This window comes from Diplotaxodon limnothrissa, linkage group LG2, assembly GCF_057381915.1.
Source record: "Diplotaxodon limnothrissa isolate DT_005_m linkage group LG2, D_limnothrissa_male_GT1.1, whole genome shotgun sequence".
Classification (NCBI taxonomy): domain Eukaryota; kingdom Metazoa; phylum Chordata; class Actinopteri; order Cichliformes; family Cichlidae; genus Diplotaxodon; species Diplotaxodon limnothrissa.
In genome coordinates, this window is record NC_140597.1 from 26124243 (window position 1) to 26152156 (window position 27914).

The window sequence follows — 27914 nt, forward strand, 5'->3', positions numbered from 1 at the left end:
GATCCAACACCAGTCGCCATGGTCTGAATACGAACGGACCTGACACAGCTTATTTATTGGATGGCGAAAAATCAATTGGTCAGGACTACGCTCTGCAACAAGGGCCGTTATTGATTGTGTGCAAAGAGTTGGCTCCCAGCACATCAGCATGTAAGCATGGTAATGCAAAGCCTGTATTGTCTACTGACCAATCCATAGATCAAATGAGGAAGAGTTTAGAATGAATAGGATGCTGAACAGCACCACACAGTTGGTTGCTATGCATTGTTTGCATGAGACCATATACTGTATGATTATGTTTCGCCGTACAATGTGAAATTAAAAGCCTACATCAGTGACTGGAATGTGTCGGTGCATTTTATGAGAAGGAAATTCAGTCTGTGCTTAGTAACAAGTTAATTAAACAGGAATTGTTTGGGAAAATAAGAGACACATTTATTATTCCCTCATCCGGGTACGAGAACAGTAAAGTGCAACAGGCGACCACAGGTTTGGTAAGGAAGGTGTTAAAATGACATTTGATGATTTCATTAAAAGGAAAAGACAGATTTCTATCACTGATAGCACCACTTTGTTAGTAACTCAATGATCTGTAATGTAAGTATTCAGCTGTATTTAAATGTGTGCCAAAGAGGGTGATCAGGACAAGCATGGATTTACTTTGTTTTTTACCCAGAATCCTCTATGGCACGTACCCGAATACTGACTTCAGGCAGAAAAATGCACAAAAAGTTTTAGGCACTTAAAAGGAGTAGCAACATTAGGGATATGAGCCACTGTGGAGTCATTAAAGAAACATCAAGAAATAGAGAGACTGCTGCAGCAGATGGTATTATCTGAAGATTAGAGAGTCACTATGGGATTACTTGATGCAACTCAGAGAGCCTGAACCCCCAGAGGAACATACCTGCCAATTACCTTGGAAAACTGTGCCTAAAACTTTTGCACACTTTGTGATGAGGAATGAAGCGCTGTACAGTATTTTAAGTACAAACACATATAGAACAGTAGTTGGCGCTCATTATGTACAGGCAAAACAAAAAAGATTATGTCACCTAAAAGGCACATCATGGCTTAAACTGTCTTTCATTCTCAAAGCTTCCGATACGTCACATTGCTTTGGCCTTCTTTTTTCCCCTCACGACACCATTTAAACATTTCTGGCTCTTTTCCACACTACATTTTATTCATTTGTAGTGCTTTCCATACTTTTATGTTGCCTTTCTCTGCTGAACTTACCCTTCTTGATTTTTTTGTTTTCCTTTTCCAAAATTTTAAACTGCACCTTTCCAGAAAGTGAAAATACTTGGCTACAGACCGTAAACAGTTGTTGGAAATATTCAGTAAGCTGTACCACCACCTAGTGGCTGATTTCTTTCATTACTGTTTATGCAGTTTCTCAGCAATCCAAAAAGGAAACAAGTCTTGACTTTCATTTATAAATGGCAAATTTTAGACAAAGGGTCCAAAGTCTCTTCCAGATATGCATTATTTCCCTCGTCATCCTAGGTTCCTTTCTTTGACTCCCATTCCTAGAGAAAGAAAATCAGATTTTTTTTTTTAATGATGTGAAAACGGATTTCAATTAATTTCACAGGAAACACAAAAGTGTACTTATATCATTAAATAGTTGTTTACAGTAATCTAACAGAATGAAAACCTAAAGCTTTTTGGGGAAAAAATGAAATGAAAAACAAGGTCATGGTGCACTAAATTGTATTCACTCGTCTGCCTTCACACACATATGAACTTGAGTGACTTCTCATTCTGAAGCCATTAATATGACATTGGCCCACCCACTGATGCTATAACGGCTTCAACGTTTCTAGGAAGACTTTCCAAAAGGTTTAGAAATGAGTTTATGGGAATTTTTGCCCATTCTTCCAGCGGCAGACAGTGATGTTGGATTGAGTCTCCGCCCAATTCATCCCAAAGGTGTTGTGTTGGGTTGAGGTCAGGACTCTGTCTTTATGGTCCTTACTTTGTGCACTGGTGCACAGTTATGTTGTAACAGGAAGCAGTCTACAGTCCAGTGGCAGAATGCTTCACACCACTGCGCCTGACACTTTGAATCGAGCTTGGTGATGTAAGGCTTGGATGGAGCCGTTTCCATGACACTCTCTCCACACTATTCTTGAGCTAATCTGAAGGCCACATCAGAGGTCTGTAGCAGGAAGCTGACAAGCTCTGTGCACTACGTGCCTCTGACCCCACTCTGTGATCTTACATGGCCTACCACTTCATGGCTGAGTTGCTGTTATTTCTAATCACTTCCACTTTGTTATAAAACCACTAACAGCGGACTGTGGAATATTTAGTAGTGAGGAAATTTCACGACTGGGCTTTTTTCATAGGTCCTGAGCTCCTGAGAGCGACCCATTCTTTCACAAATGTTTTTAGAAGCATAAATAGGTGCTTGACTTAATACACCTGTGGCCATGAAAGTCAATGGAACAATATGGTGTATTTGTAATGCTTCAATTTTGCAATACACTTTTTTTTATTGCTGCTTCCTCGTAGACCGCCTCACATTTCATTAACACATAGAGCCACTAATATCTACATTGAGTGCACTATCATATGATGACTATCTATTTATGTGCGAACTGTGAAAAACCCATTAGATGATGGTACATGCCGCGGTGACTCTATTAACTCCCTGAGGAGACTGAAAAGAAAACATGACAATACACGACAAGCTGAGCAACTGAACTGCGTGCAGCAGAACGGATGAATTTCATCACTATTACCTTTGCTTTCTGCATGACAGTTCCAGTACAAGAAGCGTAAACAGACGGTGGCCTCCTACGCAGCTCTGCGGCACAATTTACTGGTAAAGAATCACTGTAGATATTCTGGATCTTCTTGCTAGAAGCCTGGACAATATAGAAAAAGGATAGAAGTATTTAAAAATCTTTGTATGCAGAGGGCCTGTCTTTCTACATTAAGCATAAGCGGTACCTGAACAGGAGGTTTAGCCTCCGCTGATGCCCCCAGGGTTCCTCCTGCCAGGCTCTTATTTAGGTTTTCTTTGACCTGAGTCAGTTGAAGTTCCAGGTCCACCCTCTCTGCCTCTTTAGCTCGACAGGCCTCCTCCAACTGAGCCACATGCTTGTTCAGGAAGGACTTCCTCTTATCTGCCACACAGATTCACAGAAATAGATCAAAACAATAAGATACGCATTTGTATGTTCATATCCTTTGCATTATAAATAAGTCTTAAAATTCCAGTTTTCAAAATAAAGCACTTACTCAAGTTCTAAATTTATTGATTTTACAATAAATCAATCTCAATAGAAATTTTTTGTTTATTTTGGGGTTTTTTTAATTTATCTAGCGATGAAATTTATTAGACCACCTGTTAAAAAAAAGCAAGAAAACAAAAATATTCTAGAAATTTGCCCAAAACTTGTTTAAGACTAAAAAAAGGAGAAAAAGTTGTATCATTATTTAAGACGCAAATAGCAAACTGAATTCACATTTTTAAAGCCACCGGACTTCTGTATTTGGAAATTAACCAAGAATAACATTCAACCACTAAAAAACACGTCATAGACACCTCAGCTTCACTACTGGAACTTTAACATTATGCACTCCATACTGTACAGTAATGCCACTGTTTTGCACATGTCTCAACTCTGTATATTTTTATATATTTTATTTATTGTTTAATTTGTAAAATATGTGTACACACACACACACACACACACACACACACACACACACACACGTAGAAAAATATTTAGTATACACATCCAGAAATGCATATACTATTATATATTGTACATATATTTATTAGTTTCAGATGTAGCCATTCTTGTATTTTGCTTGTTTACATTATTGTATTTTGCACAACTCTGTTGCTTGTGAAGCTCGCACACAAGAATTTCACTCACATGTGCTGTACCAATGTACCTGCACATGTGATGTGACAATAAAAGTGATTTGATTTTAAAACACATTTTTAGTATAAACTTATTTTTAATAATAATGTGCTATCACTTTTTGTTTTTACTTTATTTTGTAAAACAGTATAGTCGAATATTACTGGATAACAACAATAATTATATTTTAGCATTAAAAGTACAATTTCAAGTAAAAGACTTACACATACTGCTCAACTAGCCTGAAACAAGTTATTAACATTAAAAAAATATTTCAACAACTGCAGCATAAACCTCACAATGCAGGATGCTGTTATAAATTTTTTAAGCACTGTATAAAAAAATCGAATCTAATTATGAAACCTAAAAATACTACTTAGATGTTTTTAAAGAAAACATTTTGCTTCATTAAAATGTGTTGATGATCTAAAATGTAATAGGTTTCATATAGTTGTGTTTCTGTGGCACAGTTATGATTGTTTCCTCTGCCTCTGCTGGAAGCACGCCACACAGTACTAGAGGAAATTAGGTAATTAGAGATAGCAGACATTTTTTTCATAAGCATGTTGTTTCATGTAATAATTTTAATACAAATGCTGCATGGGAAACTTCTGCTCTTTCATGGCCTTATAATAAAGGAGGTCACAATGCGGGGTCATATAAAGAGCCGTGATGCGTTATGATGTAAAGGACGTCTGGCAAATTTGCACAAACACACCAATGAATCCTGCAAAAATAAGACTAAAATCCTCCCATGTTTTTTTTTTTTGTGCCTTGTAACTATGTCTTCATACATTAGTTAATCATCGAGAGGGTACATGCATGTTTTAGTTGTGTTTTTCATTTTGGGACTGCTTCAACAATAAAGAGCAACCATTCATGCCTGACTTTATATCTTCTTACCTGCAGCTGTCTTCAGCTCTTCTTTCAGCTCTCTCTTCTGCTGTCGGAGGGTTACTAGTGCATTACGTATGCCATCTCGCTCTTTCTCCAGCTCCTCTTTTTCTCTGAGGTAGCGTTTGGCATCTTCTTCTGCTCGCGTTTTCCCATACCTCCCGTACTGGCTGGTATCTGGATGAGAGCAAAGGTTAAAGGTCAGATGTACAGGGGTTATGGGAATAAGACAAAACCCTCTCACGGCAGCCTGTCTGCATAATTAATGCTATGCTCTCCGTGGGGGCAATATGAAGCTGCCTGTAAGTGTCACATGGATGTAGAGCATGGTCGTTTTTTACAACAGGCCAGAGAGAGACAGCGTTCATTTTTCTAGAAATTGTGTGGCTTTAATATTAGAGAACATAATATTTTTGTGTTCATGTCCCATTTATGTTTCAGAGGATGTTTGATTTTTCTTTCTTTCTTTAAGCATCAGACATTAAACTTACTATCTTACCATGCTCCACTCACCCCAAAGCAAACCCTAACCTATAATGGCCATAATACAGCGTTGTAAATTCAAGGAAACCCGGTGATATGGTTGCAGGAATTAAAGATAAACACACACACTCCTGCGGGGTAAGAGGTCAGAGGGTGAGGCAGCAGATCTAATGCGAGTGTCCAATAAATCTCAGGTTACATCCTGCAGCTCTCAACCCATGGAAAGCGCGGCTTCTTTGATGTGCCAGAAGGTGACAGCGAAGACCACAGCGGAGACGCGGCAAGAAGAGGAACCCTCGCTAGAAATCCGCACTGATATCACTTTTCTGTAACTCAGACGCTCATCTCCTTCACTTGTGCAGCAGAGAGCGAATGACAAAAGGGAGCAAATGGGAGAGGCCAGAGCAGAGGGAATGGAATATGGGCGGAAAGTGAGAAGATGATTGAGTGAAGAGAAGAAAAGAAGAAATACTGAGCCAGATGACTGCTCAAATTTTATGACTGCCAGTGCTTAAGCCCACAACTCGAAGGAGTGTAAGCTATATGAGCTCAAGAGCACTGGAATCTATGACTTAGTGAAATATTGATGTATTAAGAAGAATTATTTCTCCCCCCCACCACAGTATTTTGAGCTGTTTTTATGGGGTTTTTTTAATCACACAGATGTAAATCAAGGATCAGTATAAAATAGAAAAAATACTTAATATAACAACAAAGTATATTAATAAACTCAGCCTGTAAGTTAATAAATGTGAAGTCAGCTCCTTTCAAAGTAGTTGAAAAAAGACACCAGCACTGCTCATAAGGCTGCACATTAAACAATAAATGGCAATGTTTCAAAGTTGTAAAGCAATATTTTAAGTTTCATACTGACAGAACAATAAAAAAAGAGAATTGCCTTAAAAATTGTTTAAAACAATCAGTTTACCACAAATGTAACAAGTCAGGAGACAGTTTAGTCACACTCCGAAGAGGGGCGTTTAAAGATGTCTTCCTTTTTATTTAGGAAGCATTGAATTAAAAGCTAAGTATGTAAATAAAATAGAGGATTTTTTGTTGCTCTTTGGAAAATCCTAGAATTTATTTCACAAGGTTAGACTCAGCACCACTTGATGAACTGCAAGTCACACTGGAAAACAAACTGAGCACACTTACGTGAGCCTATTCGCTTCAGGGAGACTAATGGTTTGGTTCTGTCAGAGTCGCTGCTTGAGAAACTTGAGCGCCGTTTCCCTGTATTCCCAGACTGCTGCCTGCGGTTCTCTCCTGACTGGGTGGAGCAGAGAGAGGGCGGGGGGAGTGACAGATGTGGGAAGAGTGAGGGCAGATCAAGAAAAGTTAAATTTGTTTATCAGGATATGCAGTGAACGTGTCTCGGGATTTAGTGATTTGAGACTGCTGTGGTGTGCGTGTGTGTGTTTTTGGTTGTAGGTGGTGAGAGGCATGTGTTTAAAGTGCATGTTAATGGGGTTAAGAAAGGAGTTTACAGGCTGTGAAACTGCTATGACCTCTTGCCTTCCTGTCACCAGTCAGAGCACTTTATCTTTTTTTTCCCTAATGCGGACACCCTGATCTTTCTGTGGTAAAAAAAAAAAGGCATCATTGATAGGAGTGCAGCAGAGCACTGTCTATTTATTTGGGTGACTGATGGGATGTCAGACAGCGAAAACCCAAACAGCTGCATGCCCATACATCTTCTGATCTGGTCACATCAAAGTTAACGCGTGATTTCTGAGCGTGAGTGTCCTGCTTACCTGCAGATCCTCGTTAGGTACCTCATCGTATGTTCTAGAATCTGTGGAGGTGCTGCTGGAGGAGGTAGCCCACCTAGTTTGAGAGACAACAGACAAAGTAAATTTACATAAAAATGATGTAAGCAAAAACATCGCTGCTTTGGTTGATGGCCTAGCTTTGAACTTGTCCATGGATCCTGACCCCCTTCCGCTTCATCTCACTCACAGGAAGGAATGCCGCGCAGCATCACGGATGTTAGCAATGGTTTCCACATCTACATAGTCGTAATGCAGTGATTCTGGGTCTGTCGCAGAGCCCATTTCTGCCAGGAGGAGACCGAGCCACCGTCCAAGCTCCTCTGAGCTGCTTGCCTGACAATTTAAAAGAAAGGCATTGGATAAATAAATAAATAATCAAGTTTAATATTCAATCTACTTAAAGACTGTGGTGATGTATGGGATGTGAATGGTCGTGTGATATGCACGTTAGTATGCATTCGGATTATTTCTGAAGCTTTTGTACAGATCGTGATTGTTTTTGCTTTGCAGGTATTCGAGTGGATGAGAGAAACATCTGGCTCATTAGCTGATAATTGCTTCACAGTCTGTTTATCTGAGCTCTTTTCACTGAAACAGCTGCCCAGTGCTGACCGAGTCGAGCTGACGAGAGTGATGAGATTGAATCAAAACATTAACCCGACAATAAGCCTACCACCTCTGTTGGGCAGATGGAGACTGTTGAGCTGGTTAAAAATATCTCCCTGCTTATGTTCTTATGAAAGATGACTCTTTTCAATTCTCACAGATTCGACCATTCTGGTAATATCGTGCAGCTTTGAAATAATCAAACAAGAAGCACACCTCCAGGGCAGCCACTTCTGTGCTGTCCCGTAAGACACGGAAGGCAAAGGGGTGCTTGGGTCCGAGTCCCGGAACCACCTCACAGCCGTGGAGAGGAAGGGAAGGGAGAGACATCCGAGGATCTCCTTTGTCGTTGTAGAAGTGCAGGGCACCTCTGCACACGCAGCACCACTGCTCCCGCCACACCTGGTTCACCAGCACTGACAAATGGCCTGCATAGCGAGGAGAAAAGGAAGAGTTACGCATTCCGCAAACTTGGACTCCTGAAGCACGACATTGAAGCGGGCTCTGACCTTGCCGAGGATCGCTGTATGTCCGTGGGTCACTTGTCCGAGTTGACTTCTTCTTTGAGAAGCTGATGATGCGTGTGATCTTACGCCCCGCAGCAAAAGGACCCCGTTTCACCTTACCTAAAAAAAAAAATTAAAAAGAGTTCAAAATCAGATGCTTTTGTTTGGATTTATCTGTGTCGTTTGGGAACTGTATTCCCAATCTGTTTTATTTTATCAACATGTTTCAACAGAATCCTTCCCATCTCATATGGCATAAATGCAGCAATATGGAAGAGTCACACAAATTACATCCCAGCAACCTCTAATTGGAACAGCTGCAATGCTTTAAGACTGCGTGCATCTCTGCCTTACCATTCTCTCTGCAGTTCTCTCCAGCTGACACGCCCACACTGTCTGAATCTGATGTGTTCCTCTCCGCAGACAACCTCTGCAGAAGCAAACACGCCAACACAAGGTTAGATTTTATCAGGGCCCAAGGTTTCATTCTAAGCTAAGCTGGTCTACACTTGCCTTTGACTAATAAAGAGCTAAATAACTATACTTTAAAGGCATTTCTTCTCATACATATCCACCTTCTTAGACGTCTTTCTGTCATGCTGTTTCCTAAATACAAACACATGGCATAATTAAACAAATAGTCTCCTTCCAGCTCTATATGGGCTCCCCTTGTTTTAGTATTTGTTTTTGTATGAGAGCCTGTTGCAGATTGTGATCTAATAAACTCCTAAAGAGGATGTGCCTCTTCCGACATTGGCTCACCACCACCTCCGTCAACGAAGTCTTAACTCCTAATTACCCTGCTTATCTCCTCTTTGTTCTGCGAGCCAAACACAGGTATCTGTGTTGAGCCAAACAATTGTTTAGGAAAATTGATGCTGACAGCACAATTGCTGCTTGCTGCTGAGCATTCCTCGCCTCAGCTGCTGTAAGGAAGAATTACGGACTTCGGGGATATAACAAAAAAAACCCCCACAAGGATACACTCACATAAACATCCTCTCTCTCACGCTTACCTTATCAAGTTCACATTTTCTGAGAATGACAGGAGATGCCGATTCCTCGGGTGCTGCGCTCTGACTGCTCACCTCTCTGACAACCTGCGGGAAAGTTTGCACTTATCACTCTGGACTGGATGCTAACCCCCCCCCCCCTCGATAGACCATTGATGATTGGCAGCTATACCAGAGGAAAATACATGACTCCTGCATAAAATTGCAGCATGCTAAAATTACCGTAAGCCACGTGTGGGCCTGCTCTTTGCTCTGTACCGCCAGCACCAGCGCGTCCCCATTGGGTAAGGTAAAGCGAAGCTCATGATGCTTCCTCTTGGTGTCTTTGGGGACGTAGACTACAGTGCATTGGGGCAGCAGCAGGTCCACGTAGGGGGACATGTCTTTGGAACTCTTATAACACTGCACAAAGAACAAAATGTGGTACGTGTGAGGGGGGAAAAAAGGAAAGATACATAAGTAAAGAACATCCTTTAAGGAAGATGAGAAAGTGCAGCATCTCACTTGTAGCCTGTTGTCCCGTATGACAGTGAGCTGCTTGGCCCACTGCCCAAAGCGTTTTTTACGCAGCAGGAAGGCACAAATGCGACAGTCCCTGGCAGGAGGCATGGAGCTCTCATCGGAGGGCCACTGATGAGTAAGCCGGACGCTCGGGCTCCTCTCTTCCTCGTCTTCCTCGTAGGACTCGTAAGAACTGCTCAGAGCATCAGAATCATTGTCTGTTGAAGCAATGAGAAAGACAGAGAGAGGGAAAATGTCAGCTTTATTTGTTGGAAAAACGCAGGATTTATCCGGCGATCCTGGAAACGTGTGGGTGTTCTCACAGGAGTTTTTGCGACGTAGGTTTGAGCAGGTAGTGGGGTATTGGTTTTCTGTATCTTCATAGCCATCTTCTATAGAGTTAGGAGGGCTGGACCTTACTGGAAAGGGAAGGAAAAAATGCAATTTAGCTTTTGTTGCGCTAATTATCTGTGGTACATCCTGCTATATGATTGTGTTCATATCAATTATATCCTGTGCATGGAAAATTCTAGAACACTAAGGTCACTGAGTTCAACTGAGGTGGGAACATGCTGACCTCTTGTTATTATATACTCAGGCATCTTGCCAGGGCCCAGGGGCACTGCTTCTTCGTAGTACTCCTCTGGAGGAGGGGTTGTGGGCAGCGGGGGTGGCGAGTCAGCTGAGTGTGGGGCGACACAGCTCTGCTAAGGGAGACACATAAATATAAAAAAAGCTCTCAAATTTCCTCTATAGCCAAAAAGGCCAAAAGAGCTACATAATCAAAGAGACGCACAGAATAACCCTGTAAAAAATTCCATAAATTAGACGCATGGGCTCTGGGCGGATCCCCAAGTCTTCACTCGTCCAGCAGTTTACAGAGCAATGAGCATGTCGAGCAAAGGGAAAACCCCACAATATGGAACACAGTCTCTGGTTTTCATCGCCTCTTTTGGATTTGCAATTTGCAAAGTGCAACTGGGGCAGCGAGTGCTGAAAAGACTGATATTAAACAGCTTACAGCCCACACACGGAATCCTTTCACCTTCAGGACTTTAAGCCAATATTTAGTTAATTTCCAAAATATGAGTTCTCATATTTTCTCATATTTTTCACTTGCCTTTTTCGAAGTTTCAGTTTGTGCATTCTTGTTTTCTTTCACATCATCAGAAACATCCTTTAGGTCTCCAAGCTCACAATCTTAAAAAAAAGAGACATTCATTTATTCTCGTTATGTTAAGGGCAGGGAATTTGCATAAGTGGCTTTCATTTGATCTCACTATGGTGGAGCTCACCAAATGTCTCAAAGAGAGACTCTACAAAGCTCGTGCCATTTCTGTACACTGATGAGTTCATGTAGATGTAGTCTGTTCCTGACACTAGAGGGGAGGAAGAAGAAAACACAGGCAGCAGTAAGTTAAAAAAAACAGCATTAAAAAAAAACAAACCTTATGTGTGCAATCATTCAGAACTTAGTGTAAAAATGAATTTCCTTCCTCTCTGTTACCTGATGGCTCTATCTGCTGCAGGAGGTTCCGCACTGAGGTCTTCTTCTCCTGGGTGGTGGAGCTGAGGTTCTCCTGGTCCAGCATCTTCAGCAGCACGCCCAGCTCACTCACCAACACCTCCATTGCTGCGCAGAGAGGAGGGCAAATGGTCAAAGGGGTGTGTGAGTATATGTGCAAGCATTTGTGTATAATTAGAGAGGGCAAAGGTCAGACTAGCAAGTCTAAACAAATCCCTGGTGTATGTCCAACAGGCTCTTTCTGCTTTGCTTTCCCCTCGTCCTTCTTTCAATTTGTGTCACTCTGCTTCACAGTTTGTCAATATCCATCAGCCATCTCATCACTGAGTCTCCTTTCTATCTCCCTCTGTCTATCCAGACTAAACAATGCCAAGAGGCTTCAGTCACAGGAAACATGTCTGCTAATTGCTCATTAACCCTGTAAATATGTGAATTTGGAGCGACGACCAAAGATAACAGCAAAGGAACTTCCTGAAAAAAGCTCTAAAATTCTGCGGATTCACAAACTCAAATTTGAATCAACATTTAAGTGACAGAAAAACTAGATTTTTGTCCCCCTGGCCCTCTAAAAGAACAAACAGATACAGGCAATGGTTCAATATGGAGCATCGGACTCTAACAGGAATAACTTAAGGAGCACTTTAGAGAGCTCAGAACAAGCCAAATGAGAAAGCTAGAACTTCATTCACAAGGACCCGATCTTTATCCAGCAGTTGCGAAACTGAAACGCAGAACTTAGAAAAACACAAGCTGCCTTAAACAGGCTTTCACAGGGCTCTCTGGGTCCTCTGGACCCAAGATTGTAGGAACAGATATATCGCATACATCATATGTTGATCTGAGATGTAGGACAGGTCCACTCCCTGTTTCTCAGAGCAAAACCCAAATAAACTAGCTCACTCCCCCCAGCTGCTGCAAGCCCGAGAAAAGATTTGCAACCTGCTGCAAGCCAGTGCCACCAAGCAGCGCTTTTTGTTTCTTCCAGCTTCCCGAGGTGTTTCCATTAGCTCGTTTGTAACCACCGTCTGTATTCTAGCACCCAGTTTATGTATGTATGCTTATGTATGTAAAAACAAAACAAAACCTAACAAATGGCTGAGTCACTGCTGGCATTCTTGTCTGCCTCCCCCTACTTCCCATTCCCCTCCATCTCTTACTCTCTCCCCTCCCTCCTACCCAATTTTCACAGTCCAGGCCCCTTGGACCTAGCGAACCGTGCGTCTTACTAGGGTCAGCCGTGGGACAGCCGCTGAGCCAGAAAACTCTTTGTACAGAGTGCGCTCATATGGCAGCAAGACCTGTTGCGCTAAGCACACACACACAAACACAGGCAGAAACAGACACATAAACTCGTGCACACAAGCCCAAAACGCACAGGCAGGCTCATGTGTTGTGCATTTAGCGAGGTGTGTCAAATCTTAACTTTTGTCTGCTTATCTAGAAAATGCACTCGAACCACCATCGTGTGCAGGATTTTGTACACAGGCCTAAAAAGCACATTAATAAGTTGAGGCAGAATGTTGGCTGTCTCAACGTATGACCCCAACGCAGTGAACTTGCATGTAATCACCTCTGACAAGCAGAAAATAAATTAGCTGGAGAAAATATCTATTGTTTGTCAGTGATGTATGTCCTACATTTCAGGGTGCTCCCACTCCTTAAAGACAGACATACTTTTCTTAGGTGGGTCTTCCTATGGGTTTTAACAATGCCCAGCCAAGGCTACGGTCAAAAGCAACAACAGCTACAGTAGGTGTATGTTTGCCTGTGTCTGTTTAACCACTTTGACTCCTGTACCAGCCTGGTTTCCTTCCATTGTAATAACAGCCCGCTCCCACTCTGAGGAACGGGCATGAGGATTTAATCCATGCTGTGAGCTGGAATGTGTCCTCATTAACATCTAATTCATGCAGGGAAATGAGGAAGTGGAAGGACAGGAAACTCATGAGAGTGGGATGTGTGGGCCTGGTGAACGCTGTTACTCTGCCAGAGGTTCCAGCTGTTTAGATTCTGGCTCTAGCGTAGCACTGGGCTTCCCCTAACCTAAGTGTAAGACAAAACCGTATCCACAGCATGACTCATTCTCTGCAGAGAGAAGTTGAAATTTACACCAGTCAGCACTAAATCAAGTATATTACATATAATATAATAGAGAAATTGAGGCGACGCTTTCAAAGGATTTGGCGTGAAGTAGGTCGCCTCACTCCTTAAAAACGGTTTCACAATTTTACTCCTTAAAAATCAGATTACCCAATTTCACGTTTACAGTGCAAGGGCGAGCGAGAAGGAATTACTTCCTCATTTTTGGCACTAGGGGCACGTAAGACCACCCTCAAGTCGTCCATCGTTCCTTTATAATTAACAACACACCATGCACGAGTGTCGTCACACGTCTTAAGCGGCGAGTCATCTTTTGCTTTTATGCTGCAACTGCTCGTGCGTGTGTTTGAATGCGATACGTAACCGATGTCTTCTAACTAATTAGGCAAAAGCTCCCGTAATGTTACAGTGATAGATGAAAATGTGGTTCAGTGTAGTGAAAGCAATGTATGTGTCTCCATAGAAGGTCAAAGGATAACTTTATTCTAAGCTTTGTGTACTTTCAGCTTTTAAAAAAAAAGACATCATAAAGTAGAAGACTTAAGACACCAGAGAAAAAAGATTGTGCAGGTCTGCAAAGTCAGTCAAAGTTTAGAACACACTTGGTTTCCTCACACTTGCTTAACAATTGCTGTTAAACACCAGACACATTCCTCGCCTTGTTCATAGTGCAAGACTCTGCATTGTGTGTGTGTGTGTGTGTGTGTGTGTGTAGACCTTTGTTAAGTGGAGAGGGTAGTTTGTTTAACACTGCAGACTCAGGCCTTTAAAAGGAGCTTACATTTGTAGACTTTCTGTGCCAACTCTGTACGGTTGAATGATGGGTGAATAATTTCAGTGAGTCTAGCACCTGTGCTAACATGCCCAACAACGTCTAAATTAAAGAATAATCTGACCTCATACGATTGCACCATTTTTCTCAACCCCCGCTCCCTCCAAGTACCAAAGACCTCCCTCATGCTGAGCTGACTTCTTTTCTTGCCATGCAACCCACCCACCCACACACACACCCACACACACACACACACACACACACACACACACACACACACACACAAACAAACTTAACATAACAGTATGTCGAAAGTGACAGGATTCAGTCAGCAGCAGCTTTGTTTCACAACATCACTGTAAGCAGACATTCCAACTTATCCAACAAGAATTTGCAGCCCACAACGAGTCTTCAGAGGCTTCAGAAATTACAATGTTTCACTAACGACCCTGGCAAACACAGCTTTCTCAACAATTCAACATTTCTGCCTTTCTCTGTGTCTCAGTGAGCTGGCATGGCCCTCAAGGCATGAAGTAAACATCATCTGATTCCTACTGTGTTTGGATTGAAGGCACGACACCTTTAGTGTCTTTACATCCCCGCAGCTAACACACCTCTCTTTCCCTCGGCATGCCCAAATCCTGTAGCATCAGATGCTTTAATATACCAACATTTATAAAATATCTGTTTTCTTGTTGTTTTCTTTTCAAAACACTTACCTTCACGGGCAGTGGATGACAGTCCCACCATTCTCTAATTGGCTCATTCATACACAAAAGAGATACTGCAGGAGATACTCCAGACTCAAAGACACCCTTTGTGCTCTGTCCTGTGAAGTCTGTAGCGGAGGTGAGCTACCATCTGCTGAATTCACACTCCCTTTACCTCTCCCTTCCTCCATCTGATCTGTTATCTCTCTGCACCTCCCTCTCCGTCTACCCTCCTCTCGTTCCTTTTTTTTGAGTGGGGGGGGCAGGGGTGGTGCTCTGCGTGTGTGCGCATGTGTTTGATCCCCCTTCTTCCACTGTAATCCTAGGGATCGTATAGCACCTGGGAAAGGCTTGCTGTGTAAACACACACACTAATAGCTAACTCACATTCTTTATTTTTTTGCATTCTTTCCCTCTCTCTTTACATTATTAACTTTTAACTAGTGGCTACAAACTAAACAGGTTCCAGTTTAGCTGCCTGTGGAAATCCCCAGTTTATAGGGGTATTTTAACATGTCAAGTAAAAGTTGCAGGATTTAGGAAATTCTGTGGAGTAGTCATTAGGGCAAGTTGAGACCTTTTCAGTGTCACACGTGGAGGATTTGCTGCCTTGAGGCAGAATCAGGCAGCCAAACACGATGCAACATGCTGCCTTCAATCACACTGGCAGTAACGTGGCACAAACAGCCCTGAAGCATACACAGTTCAATACACAACCACAACCACAATATGACACACTAGCTTCTTCTAAGTGTAGGCTTTTACTATAAGAAGCCTCTTGCACAAGACTGGACAAGTATCATTATGATGTCACAAGACTGGGGTTACAGCATAAGCGTGCAAGTAATAAGATCACCTGTTGTTTGGAATCCTAGTGTGACCCCTCATCACCCCATTGTGATTCTATTTGGGGAGCTCATTCACTTTTTTGTTCAGAATTAGACGAGAATGGTTTTAAGATCCATCTGTGCTAATCGAGACTAGTTAACAGGTTGTACATTTTTATTTAAATCATACAAAGATTTGTGTGTTTTTTTTGTCTTTTGGTAGCTGATAAAAAACACAACTTCATAATAAAAATATAGAGTACTGTGCAAAACTATTGAGATAACCCTCATTTGTTTATATTTGCTAGGATAATTGGATGTAGGTGCTGCCATTTCTCAAAAACACAGGTACCACAGGCCATAGTGTGAATGTGAGTGTGAAAGTTTGTCTGTCTCTCTGTGTTAGCCCTGTGATAAACTGGTGATCTGTCCCGGGTGTAGCCTGCCTCTCGCCCTAACACAGCTGGGATAGGCTCAGCTGCAATGGGATAAGCTGAATTGAATAAGCAGATAGAAAATGGAAGAATGGACTCCATTAGACCTTCTGCCTCTGATTTTCAGTGCAGTTCTTCTATACACAGTTGTTTCCATGTCTTGCTTTATTTTCTTTCTTCCCTCTCTTTGAAAGAGTAACATAGCATTGGTTCCACAGCAAAGAGTGTTCAAATTCAAGCGGATGAATTTTTTGCTCAGGCTTTTCTCCAAGTTGTCCTTCCTTAAGAATGATTTTATAACAGCCACCATTCTGAGGCCTTTCTGCTGATGCTTAAGCAAACAGTAGATGGATCAACTGAAGGGCCAGATGCATGTCTCAAAAATGCTAATCAGATACTGTTAATCTGTTGCAGATAGTTTTGAGGCTTGTCATTTCTTTTATGTCCTACACCTGTGTAGTTTCCTCAGATTTTTTAAGGACACACTGCACACCATGCTGACATACAAGAGGTTTTCAGCTAAACCAAAGGAATGGGAACAAATTACATCTGTTTGTAATTAGCTGCTAGTAACAAATTGCTAATTTGCTTGTTGTAAGTAAACACAACCCTGGTTCATCACTTGAGTTGGGTGTCTTTTTATGCTTAAATGAGTCATAGGTCAGTGTTAAGTGGCGTTACAAACAAAAACTACTCCTCTAAAAATGGTCCGGTAAAAGGACTGGACTCCTTGGAAGTTAAATATAAAGAAATGAGTAGTGGCTCGATGCTTTTGCACAGAATTGTATTTGTGAAGAAAAGCGCCGCACTAATGAGCTCCTTCTAAAATCTATTGATAAAAAAGCCAGACCCTTCCTCACTCGTAAATGGTGCGTCCCAGCTTTTCCCAAAATAGTCTCACATACTGTCTGATATGGCCTTAAAAAAAACGAGTTCTGATAGTGACTAAATCTGAACTTTGACCTCAATAGTAAATATCTGACCACATACAGAACTGTGGATGTTAGAGGAGGGATGTGAAAGCACACCAAGTTGTAAAATTCACACCACCTTGAACCATATTACAGCTGGGTGCGATGGATCTCAGGTTTTTGAAAAGCTAAAGCCTTCGGGGCAGAAATAGTCACAGTTAATGATAAAACAAAACCTAGTGTTTATTACAATGAAAACTACTGGTCAAGTCCACAGTGCAAAACAAAGGAGAACCATAAAGATGTAAGTCATGCCAGATAAAGCAGTTCGAGAAAAAAAAAGACGGTACCATCTGTGACTCCACAAGAGATCTGTATCTACTGAAAACTGATGGATTATTCTTGGAAGAGCCCCTTTCCTTATTGTCTTTGGAGATGCTGGATACACAACCATTTCTCAACCCGATCTGACATGAAAGCACACTGCACTGTGTAGGTGTCTTTCTTCCTCGGCCGAACAATACGACCCAGCAAGTTTTTGAAGGAGACGAAAAGCATATTTTTTGTGTGCAAAAGCATAATCTTATCTCATGTTAAGTGAGTCAAAGGATAGGGTTTTCAGTACAGAGACAGTGGCGTTTGAGTGTTATCATCATGCCGTGTGAGTGTTACCTAAATACCTCCATCCAACTCAGTCATCAAAGCTGAGTCAGGCATGTTTGAAAAAAAAAGCTGATTCATAATGTTAAGAAGCACAGATGAGAAAGGAGATCACCGTTCACCACAGGATTTATCACACCACTCCGTGTAACAAAGAATGAGGTAAACCAGACAGCCAGATGTTCGCCCAGTTTTTAATTGAATTAGGAGGTGTGCCAACAATGCCTTCTCTCACCAGGCTGTGCCCTATCATGATGAAATTCCCTCCCACCCTACCCTTCGAATTCCTGGCATTTCCCAAGAGTGACAGCTCTTCTTTCCTCTCGCCAGTAGAAACGTGTCTGGGCATTCGCAAAGTGATATCTCTGGAGAACACCACAGGTACACAGGGACAGATCCGGTTCATAGCGCAAATCATCTTGATGGCTGCTGCCAGTCTTTCTGCTACTTTTTACTGCGTCATTTGTGATGGAGGAAGAGATATTCAAAAAAATGCTGTTGCTGTACGTTCATTTTACTTTCACGGTATATAAAGTTGCTATATTTGACATCACACAGAAGGACTGTGTATGAAATGGCTTGCTTGCAGTCACAAATAGACTGGGAAATATAGCTGCAGGCAGCGATGAGGGGGCCAAGCTGGCACAGTCACCATGGCAACTTGAGCTGACCATGTTAAAAGCACTGGCAGGAAAAATGAGTTGTTGCTTAATGCCCTGAGTGGGGACATTATGGAACTTGAGAACCTCAAGAAGAAGTACAAAGTTCATACACCAAGGCTTTATTCAGATATGGAAATGTACTTATTCATTTATGTTTGATTGGAAAAGCTGGTGCATTTCCAGGTGTTCAACCTACGGTACAGTTTTAATACAATAGGATTCATGTCCATATCACTGCTGATTGTGAAACAGATATATCCATCAAACAAGAGAGAGCATAGCTTTAGGCCTGTTGAGCATTGTTGCGTACAATCTGCTAAACATGCCATAATGTTGTATGCTATTTCCAGACTGAACGTGACCCATATCTGATGTCATGAGCTTTGAAGTTAACTTGCTACAAGGAATATAACAGTACCTCATTAGGTGGTGTTATAAAGGTTACTCTAGCTTCAACTAAGCGATGGTGCTATAGTGCACGAGATGGAGACATGAAACTCGGTGAAACGACTGTCCCCAATGAGGGTGTCCCATTCATGCTCTTTAGCAGTAGCTGCTAGGAGCTACCACAGTGTTACTTTTATTTTCTCGCTCTGGTTGGCTAAGTTTAGGCAACAAAATGATTTAGTGTGGTTTACCACACAGGCACACCTGTGCACAGTTTACAAGCACTTTTTCACACATCTTCTTGGGGCCTCTTGCACAAACAACATTCAATGTTATATTATGGGAGAACATAGTAATCGTCCAACTGTGCAGTGTCCTTAAGTTTTGTGGAGCATTTTAGCATAATTTAGTCTGTTGTGTTGGTTTTAAATGAGCAAACAGCATATCATTGAGGAGCTTTGGTTCTTCTTTTGGCTTCTTCCTGCTACAGCAGATCATCGGTTTCCACCTAACCCTGTCCTTGGCATCCACTTTTCTCACACCAAGCCTCTGAATGTCCCCTTTGATTACCTTCATGGGTTTTTTTCTCTTGTCTTCCACTTTTCATCTTGCCTGGGCAGCTCCTTCTTCAGCATCCTCTGTCCAATATATCCACTATCCCTCTTCTGCACATGCTCAAACCTTCTCGGCCTTGCTGCTCTAACTTTGTCTCCAAACTGCTTAACCTGAGCTGTTCCACTTGTGTATTAACTTCTTGTCAAATCCTGGTGACTCCCAATGAAAATCAATTCTTCCTTCTCCAGCTCCACCTACTGTCATTTTGTCAGTGCAATCAATCCTGGTGACCCTGTCCATTTCACTCTCGCTGTTATCCTTCACATCACTCCTGACACTTATCTCCACTCTTCTTCACCTCGCTCGTGCACTGTCCATTTGTCTGGACGGTTGATCCCTGATATTTAAACTCCTCCACCTTCACTAACTCTGCTCCGTTGCTCCTTCACAGCTACACCTGTTTTGCTCTCATTGACAAACATGTATTCTGTCTTGCTTCTGCTGACTTTTATTCCTCTTCTCTCCAAAGCATGCTTCCACCTCTCCAGGCTATCTTCTACACAGTCACAGTGTCGTGTGCAGACTCCTGTCTAACCTCATCTCTCAATCTGTCCATCACCTCTACAAACAAGAGGAAGTCATAGCTGACTCTTGAGGCAATCCCACCTCCTCCTTGAACACATCTGTCACTCCGACCGCACACCTCACCACTATCTCGCTGTCCTCATTCATGTCCTACACCAGCCTCACATACGTCTCTGCCCCACCTGATTTTCATCAGCTCGTCTCTTGGCACATTATCTTATGCTTTCCCTAGGTGTCCTGGTTATTTTTTGGTTAGCATTTAAACTTTAAGGCTGGAGGAGTTGATGGATGGCAAAAAGCCACAGGGAAAATAAATACTGGACTTTCAGACACTTCATCAACTGAATACTAATGATTTGCTGGATATATTTACTTAACATTTAAACACAAAAAATGACAATATTTTATATTGCTGTGCTTATAGTTTTTATCAACATACACTCCAAAGAAATATATTAGTTTAAAATTAATGAATGTTTAAGTAAATCTTATTATTGGTCAATATTGCCGGGCCTGAAAACAGAGATGTCATTACATGTTTTTGAGGGCTTAGGGAATAAGAGCCCATTCATTGGAAGCATGTCTGGCATATAGAGTAGAAAGTGTGGGTATTTAAAGGTTATGCCAGGACTACTAAACTACCTACTGAAGACCCTGAAAGGGAGATTTAAAAAAGTAGCAAAACAAAGCATTTTTCCTCATCATCATTAGTATAATGGGCTGAGCATCTCTATGGAGTTCTCTCATATGGCCCCCAATAGAGATGAACTCCCTCTCTCTGCCGATGACATCACCTATCACCTCCAGCCTTCTGTTTCCTCTTCCTGTCAGCTGACCCATTCCCACTTTGACTGCAGCGTCTCTGGTGACCCCATTCTCATTTCACTATCTAGATCATTCACCAGATAGAATAGAGAATGCATCTGCAGCTGCATTTCAAAGAAACAATAAAACAGAGCCTTGAATATGCGATTACTGCAAAAACTCATTTAGCAGCTACAGGCTGAACCCCTGAGAGATAATTATGTTCTCATGGCCTTTTTGTTAATGCATTCATTGTGTAGGTAGTAATGTCTGACAAAGCAGTGATAATGAACATATATACTAAATGTAGATTACAAAACTGGAGCTGAGCAGCAGGTGAGAAGAACATGTGGAAAAGTTTATTTGTTTTGGAGGAACTGCAAAGGTATATGGCTAAGGAGAGAGAGAAAAACATGCTCCACCCCCACTGTTTTTACTGGACTCGGGAAGCTGCTTCAGGTTATTATAAAATACAGCAACGATCCCACACTCCATGATACAAGTGTATGAGCAAAGACAATAAATATAACAGTGATGGGGACTCTCTAAGGACATAGATATGCTGAGTTTCTACGCGAGTAGAGTATTATTCTGTCTGAGATTTTTCTTTTTCTTTGCAATAACTGGCCAGCACACTGACCCGAAACTGACAGAGCGATAAACAGCGTTGCATTCAGCAGAGCATGCGTTTCACGGCACAATTACTTTCCAATCTAACATCTTTGTTTAAATCTCCCTGAGCCTCTCCCCGAATCAAAGCAAATATTTCTACACATCACTTACATTCGGTTTGTTTGTGTCGTGCAGTCTGTCTCTAAGAGATTTCTGGCTCCATCCTGCATTCTTGCTCCTACTAATTACACCACTCTAACGAGCTCACCCCAGACAGAGAAAATACTCAAACTCATTAGGTATCTATGGTGGCCGGGGCACTTATGGTCAGAGTGTGGGAGAAATATGGGCTTGTGCACTCCCGCTCACCTGCTTAAGCATTAACTGGCTCTTTGAAGGTCAGCCATTAAGCACAGAAGCTTTTGATGTTCAGACGGTGATAGCTAGAGCTGCTATCTCAAAGAGACAGTCAAGGTCCTAAGTTAGAGGTCAGGTTAGTAAAGCAACTCTGCTCTTTCTTCCTACCTGACATTGGTGATGTTTGTTCAGCAGCTTTTGCATCTCTGTAGCAAGAATCTCATGCTATCAGGCCCTAAGAATAATTGTATCTGACAGGTATGGGAGAAAGGTTTATGTTACTGAAATAATTACACTGTTGAAAGAGGCAACACTGAAGTTGTACTACTGATGCCCTGAAATAAGATTTCTTCTGGTGTAGCAGAGTTCCACTTTTGACTCCTACAATCCTTTACCCCTCAGTCTACTGTGGCAAATCTCTTGTGTGTGATGAAGAAGCATCTCAGCAGCTGATGATGCCTGTTTATGCATTACCACAGTAACAGAATGGCAAAGTGCCCAGGGGATTTCCCTGTATTTTATCAGTGCATTGTGAGGCAGGGCCGATCTTCCCAGTGTCCCTGAAAAATAAAATGCAATAAAAAAAAGGGAGGAGACAAAAATGGACAGATGGGTAGAAAGAGTCTGATCAACAGTAATACTCACCAGGTGTAAACATATGCATCTGGGCATTTCTCAATATGGACTAAGGTCAAAGGGATGTCTGCCTGCTAGACTTCCTTCCCCTTGCTCTCATTTTTCATTTTTTGCTCTGATTTATTCAGGTCCAGGATGGCACAGAGGGCTTGACTCAGCCTGCTGCTAGACAAAGCCCCTACAGTGCAGTCAGTATTATTCAGATCCCGTATCTGCCCTCAGTCCTATGAGATCACCACAATGCTATGTCTCCCTCACAGAAAAGTATTCACACACTTAGAAAGATGCTATTTTGCAAGTGGAAGCACTGATGTTGCACAGACAAGGGTAATATAGACAGAACAGATGCTGGCAGACACTCACACACACCATTTACGTGCGCGTGCGTGCACGCACACGCTCAGAATCCCAGTCACACATGCACAGAAGGAGGAGAGAGGCTGCTTTGTCTCCACTTGGGATTTTCTGTGTTAATAAGATCTGAACTAAAACGCTGTATTCAGTTTTCACCAGAAAGCTGAGATTTCTGTTGTCTGAATCTGTCATGTTAGCCATAAGAAGGCCTTGATAACTGCCTTTGTATTGTATAGTTAAGAGCATTTAAATGCATAATGAGGATGACTTTGGGCATGGATTTTGCAGTGTAAACAATAAAATGAGTCTTGATTATAAACAACAGTTATGTCTAAAAAGTTAAAATAACATTTACTAAATCATTACTAAGTTACCTTTCAACACACTTCCATGCAGTGTTTTAGGTAATGGATTAGCATGTCGTGCCTCATGTAGTTTCACTTCTTTTTTGTTCTTTTTTCACTAAGTGCAATATGTGTTCAGTCTTCAAAGAAGCATGAAACCACAGAGGCAGAAAACAAAGGAGGTGGAAAGTCTGCAAAGTATTAAATATCATTACAATATAATAAGCTATTGGCAGGCTGGAGTCTTTTTTCATAGTCTATCTGCTTGGGTTTTGTTTTCAGGTTCTTCCCACATTCCAAAGACGCTCATAGTTAAATGGCTGTTCTATACTGACCATAGGTGGGAGGGTAGCTTGTGACTCCCCTAGTGTGACCTGGGATCGGCTCCAGCCACTAAGACCTTCTTATATGAAATACCAGAATTTGTCCTGCTTTTTTCATGGTCCAATGAAAAGAATGCCAAAGCACAGCAACAGGGAAAAACCTACAGGTGAGAAGCTGTTTTGCAGTGTTTCAATATTTTACTTTTACAGTCATTTTTGCATTTATACACAATAACAATAATTCCTTCACTGACAGTGACTGGAGCAAAGAACCACAATAAACTGACACAAAGACTTTAAAAATATCATTTTACAGACCGAACTTCTTCAAAAGAGCCAAGCATGAAATCTACTTTTTTAATGTAGATAATATCAAACATTATGTTACAATGTTTTGTGGTATACGTCATCACACATCATACACCAAAACTCTTGTGAATTCCACACCATGTGTTGTCGGTAACATGTCTCTTTACCCCCTAAAGCAAAATGGAAAAAAATTAAATTAAATTTCTGTACCTGTTTCATAAATCACCCTAATTCACATCTGTTCGAAAGTCACATATAGACGTCCTAACTGATAACAGGTTAGACAAGTCCTATTATGCCAAGTTTTCCCAATAAATCGTAATCTTTTATAAGTACTGCTTGTGTCTGTGTGCCAGCACACCTCAGGCAGAGTCCCTTTTCACTGTCAGCAGCATAAGAAAACACCTTTTTTTCCTCAGTGTCACGTACACTCTATAGTCCCCTGCTACAGTGGTGTGATGCAGGTCTCCATGGAAACCCTATATAAACAGCAATGTGTGGAGAATGACCACTGCCTACATGTGCACATACACTCACATAACCCGCACACATATACAGCCATATGAATCATGGTGATCTCCTGTTCTCATAGGGTTAAAGAGGGGGGAATTCCACTTCTTATAGTGCTGGTCTACAATCATCCATAATTTAGAGCTCATGAATGATGAAGCACATATATCATACATACACGTATATCATACTAAATGCCTTAATGTATGCTACATGTGTGATCGACCCATGTCTGCAAAGCTTCTTCATAATTAAAAACTCCTACTAAAGTCTCAAAAGGGAAACAAAACAAAGACTCTTTTGAACAAAGGTTATATGGAAGGGAGATTCCCTTTTCTATATGTTCTGGGTCTCATTGACATTCATGTGGTTCAAGTTAGTTACAATAATACTATACTGTGTACATCACATCATAGAAAAGATCTAGAGTTCTACTGGAAACAGCTTTGCACCAGAGAACAGGCAGCTTTCTTTGAGTTTTTTGAACTGTAAATGAAGGTGAATGCTATTTTATGGCCTGTAGAATTCATTGTAACTGTCCTTTGTTACGTCTGGCTATTTCATTTACAACAGGATGCGAAACAGACTAAACGAACAACATTTAAACTGAACCACAGGATGGTTTTATTGTTGTTAATCCTCCTTGACCTCATCGAACTCAACTGGAAAGCTGAGCAAGGAGGACAACATCATAGGAAGCTAAGATTTTGCTCATTTTGGCTGCTAAAACTAATGGTAAAAAGCCAAGTTGTAAAATACTGGACAAAAGCTAAATGTATAAGGACTCTTTGTTTGTTACATAAAAATGCAGATCACCCAGCAGATAATCAGGAAGTGTTGCATAAATGTGCACACAGTGAAGTCCCCTGACCGCTGCATAGATGATGAAAGCGGGCAGCATTTTAATTGTGCTCTTTTGCACTGCTAACCTGAAACCACTGAAATTGTGATTTAATACGACCGCTACCAATTAAAACCTCTGTTGTCTCCTAACAGTGCTCAGAACTCAGTTCTATGAAAAGAAAAACATTTTCTTACTCTGAGCCGTTTCCTATCTGAATAATATATTAAGAGGATGGTGGGGGTTGGAATGACATTCCAAAAGGCACACAAGCACGGGCGCATGGATGCCCTGCAACACACTGGCTGTCTTTTTCATATAGTACTCAGTGGAATGTGGAGCACGCTGTCACATTAGCAGAAATGAATATACGGAGTAGGGATTTGCATGTGGTGAACTTGTGCATTTCTCTCTGCATCATTTTCTACTCCATAGTCTATTGTTTTTCTCTACAAGTTCTTCCACATGCTCTGACAATAGCCTCAATTCATCATATCTGATGGGCTAAATCACAGGCAAACCCCGTTGCTGCGATGCATCTCTGCAGGGACGACCTCACCCTTCTCACACCCACCTGAATGCTCTGCTTCTCACACTGTTCACTGAGGTCGACTGTGGAAACAAAACCTTTGTTACACTGCTGCTGCTGCAGCTGGCTCAGACAGTCGCTGGCTCACACCATTCAAGTTCCTACCTGCCACTTGTCAACTTTTACAAGTTTGATATCTGAACATATGAATTCTAACTGCAAAAGCAGTTCCGCACATTTTTGCTGCCTTGGGTTTTTCTTTTTTAGCTTTTAGTGCAACTTGATCAGTTAAAGATGTGGCGATTGACTCCTGCGTGACACAAAAACCCCTGTTTTGCCTTTTGCAGTATGTTTTCTTCCTCATTCCCCGTGTGTCCCATGAAGCTCTTTCACATCAACTCTGTAGCATTTGTCTGAATCTAAGCAGAAGATGTGTATAAATCTTTATAAACATTAGAATTTATCTGGCTGCTTCTATCTCCTATCACGTCATCTGTAAACATTAGTGATCCAATGCCACTGGAAGACACACACCCATGCATCACTGCATTTACTGGGCTTTGAAAGATATACTTCAGGTCCTGAACCTTTCTCTATAATTTTGATCTTAGTGTCGACTGTCCAAAGATTGCAGTCCCAGAGCTAATTTGACCTTTCAGTTCTTAAAGCTGACTTCTAGTTTGCTCCTCACAAATACAAAAGATTCAGCTCTTGTGAACTCCTCTACATTATCAATGTCAGCCTCCTGGAGAGTGTTCATCACTTTGCAGGATGTTTTGAAGTGGACCTTCTTTACTAATATCTTTATCATTTCTGACATGCTACAAACTTTATGAATGCTCATTAGCCCATTATAACATATCTGACAGATCAAATAAATAGCTGCAGGCAAGCAGGGGACAGGGGAGTGTTTATTCTCGTGGTGTTTACACAAACAAAAAGCCCAGTCTGTCAAGATGCATTCTTGTGTGTTTGTACGAGTTTCTCTGTTGAGAAAGATAGCAATGACAGATGAGATTTTCTGCTCGTCTGCAAATCTGGACAAGCCCTAAAAACTTCCTTCCTAAGATGCTTTGCCTCCACACCAAAAACACTGCTAACATCAACATAATCCTCATATGCTGACAGAGTCACAAAGAATGGAAAAGGAGGTAAACTGAGGACGGGAGGGCAGGAGTGACCAAAAGAATTGTTGTTTTTCTTGTAGGCATGCAGGTTTGCCCCCTTTTCTTTCCTTTCCAGTCAGCTGAGTAAAAATGTCCATTAAGCTGAACGTTATAATCACTATCACATGTTTACCTGCCTGGCTGCGGGCAACAAGTCGATGAAAACCATTTGAGAGTTCACAGCTCTAAAAGCAAACAGCAACACCAGCTTAAATCACTGCAGGTTTGACCATATGTTCTTAGTTGAAATGCTACACTTGGTCAAACCTTTCCTGATTAATGCCATCACTTCTGATGTTTAGCTAAAGCCCAGACGGAGGCAAGTGTATATGCTTTTTGTTACAGTGGGAAAACATGTTTCTGTGCAGGGGGTGCGAGTGCACCCCGCCCAGAGAAAACACATGGCATGGAAACACATTTTGTATTTCTGGCTATTCAACACACACACAAAAACACTGCATATCCCTGGAGATCTGTGCAAAAGAATTCTGTGCCATTGGCGTCCAATACCAGACAATTACTAGCAGGATCACCCAATCTGTAAAGATCTCATCTCCACATCCAGATATTTGACTTGACTCAGGATGAGTGAGATTCACTTTCTAGAACAACAATCAAACTGTGGGTCTTGGGTCTGCACTTGGTTTCCTGGTTGTCCAAGCAGCTGGGGGGAGACCAAAGCAGCTTTATTTCTTTTCTTTTCCTTTTAAGTGGACTACAATTGTATCTTTGTAGATGCTCCACATGAGTTCACATTTACTCAATTTGCTTCATTTACATTTACTTTGTCTAAAATGACATGTTTGTGAGTGTTTGTTGAAGGTAAATGAGGCAGTAAACATTTGGGTTCAGTGAAGTAGAAAACAAGACTTTCCGCAGATAAAAGTCTGAGAGGAAGGGTGTGTGTGTCACTCTTTGACAGTCTCCCAGAAATGATTAGTTCCCATAAACAAACACATGCTTGTCTTAATTAGCTGACGAATTAGAAAGCAGCTTACACTTACACTTGGGGCCGCTTGTGTCCATTGCGCTGTGATGCTGTCCCTGTGAAAGTCTACTGCAGGTCCATGAGTGAGTGAGCGAGCATGTGAAGACGTGTGGAGAGCTGCTTGCCGCCGCCGCTGATAGATCCACAGTGGATACAACACAGAGCAGCAGCAGGCACCCGCTGATCTGCTGGGTCCTAAAGCCACCAAGCTCCCGTCGCAGCAGAACAGCTCGGAGCCACAAATGACTCGTGTTTGACAAGGTTACAAGTGTGCTTGAAGGGTAAAGTTAGCACTTCTTCGTCTGCAGTCTGCTAAACAAAGAGAAGGAACTCGCCTGGCCCTGTCCAAAGCCA

The 27914-nt window shown here is 41.7% G+C and overlaps 1 protein-coding gene across 1 annotated transcript; it reads right to left on the reverse strand.

Moving 5' to 3' along the window:
* Positions 1–425: 425 nt before the first annotated feature.
* Positions 426–27652, reverse strand: afap1l1a (actin filament associated protein 1-like 1a). Its single transcript, XM_085369122.1, has 19 exons — positions 27577–27652; positions 11167–11292; positions 10955–11038; positions 10780–10859; positions 10237–10366; positions 9983–10078; positions 9663–9877; positions 9381–9560; positions 9162–9245; positions 8500–8575; positions 8149–8265; positions 7856–8067; positions 7221–7366; positions 7016–7088; positions 6417–6531; positions 4788–4955; positions 2962–3137; positions 2751–2876; positions 426–1532 (listed from the first exon to the last, which is right to left on the reverse strand). The coding sequence occupies exons 1-19, from the start codon at positions 27596–27598 to the stop codon at positions 1506–1508; spliced, it is 2253 nt and encodes a 750-aa protein (XP_085225248.1). The 5' UTR covers positions 27599–27652; the 3' UTR covers positions 426–1505.
* Positions 27653–27914: the final 262 nt, after the last annotated feature.